At 36.4% G+C, this 7206-nt stretch overlaps 1 protein-coding gene across 1 annotated transcript; it reads right to left on the reverse strand.

Moving 5' to 3' along the window:
- Window positions 1-559: 559 nt before the first annotated feature.
- On the reverse strand, window positions 560-1519 carry LOC119517315 (olfactory receptor 1013-like). Its single transcript, XM_037813834.1, has one exon. It carries the CDS (start codon window positions 1517-1519, stop codon window positions 560-562), a length of 960 nt encoding a protein of 319 aa, XP_037669762.1.
- Window positions 1520-7206: the final 5687 nt, after the last annotated feature.

The raw sequence follows: 7206 nt of genomic DNA on the forward strand, positions 1-7206 counted from the left end.
AATCAGAAAAACTATATAAATAAAACTTATTTCTAGTTCATTTAATGGTAGGTCACTTTCTTAAAACTTCCTAACTCATTCTCTTTCCCAAAAAGGAGTGTAGTACTTCTGAAATCAGAATTTCTATTTTACCCACCTAAATGTTCTCCTAAGAATGATGTGACCAAAGCCTGTCATTAAAAAATATATAATCCTAATAATGATTCCATAACCAGTTGAAATATTCCCATTTTCACAGAACCTTAAAAAATTCTATAGACAATTTATGAACTGTCAAGTGAAAATAAAAATAATTTCAGCTTTTCTTTTAGGAATAACAAAATATGAACACTTCTATCAACTATGTCCCAAGCAAGCAGAAAGCAGTTTTTTTCAAAACACAGGCTTATTTATCCTACAATAATTTAAAACACACTTAAATACATTAGTACACAGCTTATAAATACAAAAACAAGATGTTTTTCCCACATTATCTAGTTATTCCCTACTCAATAGTTTTATTTGTTTTTGAGAATTCCAAATGATTACAATGACATGGAGAAAATTTGCAAAATTAGAATCATTGTTTACCAAGTATTTTCAGTTGAGATAACTTGACTCTGTCCAGTGTTTTCCTCAGGGCTTCTTTCACATCTTTATTTCTTAAGCTATAGATCAAAGGGTTCAACATTGGAATCACCACAGTATAGAACACGGACACCACTTTATCCCACTTCAGGGCATAGCTAGAGATTGGTCTAGAGTAAATGAAGGGAACTGAACCAGAGTACAAGGTGACAGCTGTCAGATGAGAGCCACAGGTGGAAAAAGACTTTAGATGGCCTTGGATAGAGAAGATATTCAAAATGGCAGCAATGATGAAGAGATAGGAGACAAGAATAAGTAAGCTTGGAGTGATGACATTGGAGGCAAGTGTGAAATAGAGCATGGCCTGGTAGCTCTCCTTCACATCACATGCCAGCTTCACAAGAGGGGGCAGATCACAGAAGAAACCATTGATGACATTGTTGCCACAGAAGCTCAGGGTAAATGTTTTGCTAGTGATGATAGCTGAGTTAAGAAAGCCACCAAAGTATGAAGCTGCAACAAGACTGGCACATAACCTTGGGGACATTGCCTGGAAATAAAGGAGGGGGTTGGCGATGGCCACATAGCAGTCATAAGCCATGGCAGCCAACAAGTAACACTCACTAAAACCAAGTCCACCAGTGAAGAAGAACTGAGCCAAGCAGCCAGCAAAGGAGATGCTTTTGTCTTCAGAGATGCAGATCATCAGGATTTTGGGGGCAAAGACAGAAGAATACCAGAGGTCCAATAATGACAGACTCCCAATAAAAAAATACATGGGTGTGTGGAGTTGAGAATCAGAACAAACCAGAAAAATCATGGTAATGTTCCCAAGGAGACAGAAGACATAAATTATGAGGAAGACCAAAAAAAGTATTCTTTGTAACTGCAAGTCAGCTGTGAAACATAAAAGAATGAACTCCTTCAATTCGGTGAAATTTTTCTCTTCCATTGACTTTGGATTTCTGGAGTCCTTTTCTTTAAAAAGACTAATGAGTACATCATGACTTAATACTTAATATATCATCATGCCCTTCTTCCCATTTTAGAACATTAAGAACCGAATTGTGGTGGTTTGATGGGTTGAGCCCTCTACCATAAGTTTTACCCTTGGGAAGACGGTTGCTGCAAAGGAGAGGCTAGGCCTCCCTATGGTTGTGCCTAAGAGCCTCCTCCCGAATGCCCCTTTGTTGCTCAGATGTGGCCCTCTCTCTCTGGCTAAGCCAACTTGAAAGGTGAAATCACTGCCCTCCCCCCTACGTGGGATCAGACACCCAGGGAAGTGAATCTCCCAGGCAACGTGGAATATGACTCCCAGGGAGGAATGTAGACCTGGCATCGTGGGACGGAGAACATCTTCTTGACCAAAAGGGGGATGTGAAAGGAAATGAAATAAGCTTCAGTGGCAGAGAGATTCCAAAAGGAGCCGAGAGGTCACTCTGGTGGGCACTCTTATGCACACTTTAGACAACCCTTTTTAGGTTCCAAAGAATTGGGGTAGCTGGTGGTGGATACCTGAAACTGTCAGACTACAACCCAGAACCCATGAATCTCGAAGACAGTTGTATAAAAATGTAGCTTATGAGGGGTGACAATGGGATTGGGAAAGCCATAAGGACCACACTCCACTTTGTCTAGTTTATGGATGGATGAGTAGAAAAATAGGGGAAGGAAACAAACAGACAAAGGTTCTTTTTTGCTTCAATTGCTCTTTTTCACTCTGATTGTTATTCTTGTTATTTTTGTGTGTGTGCTGGTGAGGGTGTCGGGGGTTGATTTGGGTGATGGGTGTGCAGCTGTGTGGTGGTGCTGTGGGCGGTCGAGGATATGATTTGTTTTGTGTGACTGCGTGGTGTGTGGGTGTATCTCGGTGAAGTGAAGATAAAAAAAAAAAAAAAAAGAACCCAATTGACACACCACTTGGCTCAAGGTGAGATGTGTTCATGCTAAACTGCGAGTTACTCCTTTCTGGATAACTGGGGAACCAATTCTGTACTGCTGTCTTAAGATCTCAGTTGTGATGCCCACTCTACATTGTGTTTCACCTTGTAAGTTTTATCTAATTTATCCTCCTTTTAGGGGTAGGTTTAGTTGTTTGTCTTCTCTTCTGTGTATACTTAAGGTGATTGGGGACCATAGAAATGATATTCAAATAACAAAATTTGAAAGAGTGTCCTGATATCTCTTCTCTTTTTTTTCTTTTTTCCAGAGATTTACAAGGGTAAACATAGTTTATTCCACTAAGTGTATTTCAGAATATCTTCAGAATTTCATTAAACTAATTTTTGTGAAGGCAATTACCATATTTAATTCAACAGTTTTCCCTAAAACCAAGCCCTGAGGCTTGAATGGAAAGAATGTTAATTACTCAAATAAAAGACTAGATTTTCTTAGATATTTTGAATTTTACATCATAGCTATATGTATGATCCTTAGCTGCTACCTTGAGAGAAGTAGTAAAACATTAATTGATGGATAAATGTGTTCATATTATTGACTGAATTTTATAAGCAATTAAGAGATAGAAAACAAAACAAAACAAAAGACAAACAAAAAAAAAAAGAAAAAAACACTGTTTCAGTGAATGATTTCAGAGAATTATGGAACACTGAGAATCCTTTTCCCCTAGATGTAAAAGCAGGAGGCTAGAATGCTGCCAGGAATGGGGGACACACTGTCTCTGCCCATATATTGTGATAATTCAGAGGGCCCTATTCCACCAACCACAATCAAATGGGAACCAAATTGTGATTGCTATAGTTTTCCAATGGTAGAGTGCCTAAAATTTATATTATAGGTTCTTGGCTTCAACATCTCTTAAACTAGGAACAAAAATCTTATTTTGGCCACATGCCAGGCAATGAAGCAAAAAGTGTGTTAGAAAAAATAAAGAATGCTCTCTCGGTTACGATTCAATTTGATGTGCCAATTTCTTTCTACTGGAATGGTAATGATCTATTTTTTTTTCATTTTTACAAAAAGTTTATAGCATAGTTATGTTAAAATAAAAGTTCTTCCTAATATCTGAAAGAAGATTGGAATAAGTGGAACTTCAGTTCCCTTCATATTTTATGGCCGTTGAATGCTAAGTTCATGTCTATCAATGTGCATTCCTCCAAACAGCTGAAGGCCCAGAGTCAGGAGACCTGGGTTCTGATCTCAGTTGGCCACTGCCAGGATAAAATGAAATCATCCCCTCCCAAAATCTATGGTCTCACTGTCCTTTCTTACTTCAGTAGGAATTTATGAGTTCTAATGAGATCACACATGTGAGAAAGCACACTGAAAAACTAGAAATTTAAAACTGGATACTGTGTTCTCTATAATTTCATAACTTAATATGAGAAATTTCCTTAGATATATTAACATTAACTCCCAAATATTTCCATTTATACCCTTTTATGACTCCCAGACTTCCATGTTTTTAATGCAGAAACTGCCCGTTCTTTTTTTTGTCTTTTCATCTGCTGGACAATTGCTGAGCTTGTTTGCAAAGACCAAATTGGGAATGAAAATTGCAGGAGATATTTTTTCCCTGTCATCTGTTTTCTTCTACAGTTATTAAATTATAAGATTAATATTTACAAATGTAGACACATATGAATATGAATTTATGACTTACACATAAAAATGGCATTAGGGTGGCTACAGTGAGATAAATTATAAGTAAATAGCATGAATTAAGGATATGAGAATAGGAATAATAAGAGCAAGACATAAAGTGGAAACAGAGATCAAACCCATCACACACTGAGAAATTCAGTCCATGGCTCTGGGTGGTCCTCAAATGACTTGAAACTTCCTACAGCTGAATATATGCAATTAGGAGTGTCCATAAGACAATCAGCTACAAAGTTGGGCAACATACTGCTTTTAGTGATGTTAACTTCAAGAATCATTTCTCCAGAGATTCCTTACAATGACAAAGAATGATAAATAATCCATAATTGTTTAATAGTTTTCTTATACATTCTTGTCTCCATAGACACAAAATAAAGTTTTTTGAACAACATTTATTTTCCATTACCTCCTAAATGTAAAGTTGTCTGCATGCCTTGCTGCATTCAAGGGATTCTAGAAAGTTCTCTCCACAAAAAACAAACAAACAAAATAGTCCTTCCCATCTATCATGCATCTTTATTCTCCAAAAGGCTTCCTAGAAGTAGCTACCTTTAGGAGTAGTCACAGTGAAAGGAGCTGATCTCAATGTGATTTGTCTGTCCTCTCAAGTATAAAACTACGTGCTGCCTGTGACATTCCTTTTGGTACTTAAATAGATACTCTTTGAATTATACATTAATTATAACTATTTAGTATTACCCTAAATGGCATATACTTTGACTCCCTCTTTTATGGAGCATCTGTCCCATGCACTGCCTAATGTAGAGAATGATACATTTTAATGGCATGAAAATTTGACCCCATTCAATTTTTCTACACATAAACCTACTGAAAGTACTAATATGGCCCCTTCAAGATAACAGCAGAGACAACAGTGGGAAATGGCTTCAGAAGGTTTATGAGAATGAAAACTTCGATCAAGGATGTCAAGTCATATGAAATTCACTGTTTGACTGACTAAGGAGACAAGGACTGAAGAGAGGACATTTGGGCTCTTTAACTTTCATCATAAAATATTATTTCAGAAAAAATCTTATTTTATTTCATAAAGTAGAATCATATTATGATTTGATTACATTAAGAATCTTTTTTGTCTTTTGTTCATATTGTAATTTACTGCATATTTTCCTCTGGATAATTAAATGCAATGCTTAATGTCCTCAATATGTCTAGCCACTTCATTTGAATTTGGCTGAAACCCATGATTTCCCACCTTACCTTAGAACAGAATGTGTCTTCTACTTACTCCAAGAGTCCTCTTTCTAATGGTAACAATCCCAGTCAAATACATAAGCTTGAGCATCCTTTAGGGATATGCTGCTAAATGTAAAGTGGATCTTCAAGTGCAGTTCTCCTGCCAAGTGAGCAATTATAATGCTCACTAATCTTTCTCAAATGAAGTAGGGAGAGATCATTCATCAGGAAAATAATTGGTCAAATTAACCTAAAATAACCTATTTAATTTTTTGTGTCATTTATGCATTTATATAAAAAGAAAATGGCAGAAACTTATAACCTAACAGGATAGTGCACATATAGCATATGCTTAAGAATTATTTCTAGTTCATAATGATTATGATAATATAATGAAACAGCAAAAAACATAGAACTTCAGACCTGACACATATGACTATCACTTGATAAATTTGTACCCATTTACAAACAATGAAATTAAGAGAGAGTGAATTTGTTGATTACCGCAAAGTCATATGGTTTAGTTTACAAATAGTTTCTGCAAAAGCTATCTACACATCAGACCATGAGTCCATTTATTCATTCAAAACATGCAGTATTTATGGAGCAAATCCTATGTACCCAGCATTGAATAACAAGTTGAAGGAGATAAAAGAATGAGGCAAAGTAAGGGTTTAGGTTAGCTTAGTAAAGGGTTAAGATGCAGGGTTAGAACAAAGTTTATCTAAATATAAATCCCAGGTCTACAATTCAATAGTTGTGTGATGAAGAGAAAAATATTCAAACTCACCAAAGCCCCAGCTTTCAATATCAACTAAACTCATAAAAAGATGAGCAAAACAAAAATAATAAAAAGAAAATTGACAGAGATAGTCCATACATTTGAAGCTTACACCCCGATGCAAGTGATAAATCATTACATAAATCTATAATTATGCAATCCAACAAATGCTGTGAATAAAGTTGTAAGATGACATGAGGTTGTATTAGAAGGGCTGACATGGTGAAGGATCTTAGAGAAAATTTACATATGGTAATATTTAGTCTGAGAACTGAAGGGTGAAATTAGAGCACACTGGTCAGAGAGGGTGATGTGGGGGGGGTGGCAGGCTGAAGGGAGGATGGAGAGAGCTGTCCTGCAGAGGCTACATCAAGTGTCCAGCTCCAAGTTGACCAAAGACATTGTGTAATCAAAGAAGAAACAAAGAAAGCATATATGTTAAGAGAATGATTTTTTTTTTAAAAATCCATGGGAATGCACTAAGCAAACAGTGAATCCTAAGTTAAGTCATGGAATATACTTAATCATATATTAATAAAAATATGCTTTCATCAATAGTAACAAATGTACCACACCAATGCAAGGTGTTAATCATACAGTAATATATGGGAATCAGGAAATCCTGTGTTTTACAGATGATTGTTCTGTACAACTGCAACCATCTAATTAAAAAAAAAATAGGCTGCTCCTCAGAGAGACAAATAAAGCAGCACTAAATTAGGTAGTTGGAGTGGGCGGGGTCAGACAAAATATGGACTGACTAGCCCCTATTAAAGATTTTGGAGAATGCCTCCAGTAGGCAATCAATTAAGAGTTTTATCATCTGCATGGTGTGGTCAAGCAAAATTTAAAGGAAATCTCTCCTTCCAATGTTGTGATGGTTGGGTTCATGTGTCAACTTGGCCAGGTGATGGTACCCAGATGTCCAGTCAAGCAAGCACTGGTGTAACTGTTACTGCAAGGACATTTGTGGCTGGTTAATAAACCAGAAGGCTGGTTTATTAAATCATAAATCAATTGACTGCAGCTGTGACTGATTACAA

This window comes from Choloepus didactylus, chromosome 21, assembly GCF_015220235.1.
Source record: "Choloepus didactylus isolate mChoDid1 chromosome 21, mChoDid1.pri, whole genome shotgun sequence".
Lineage (NCBI taxonomy): Eukaryota > Metazoa > Chordata > Mammalia > Pilosa > Megalonychidae > Choloepus > Choloepus didactylus.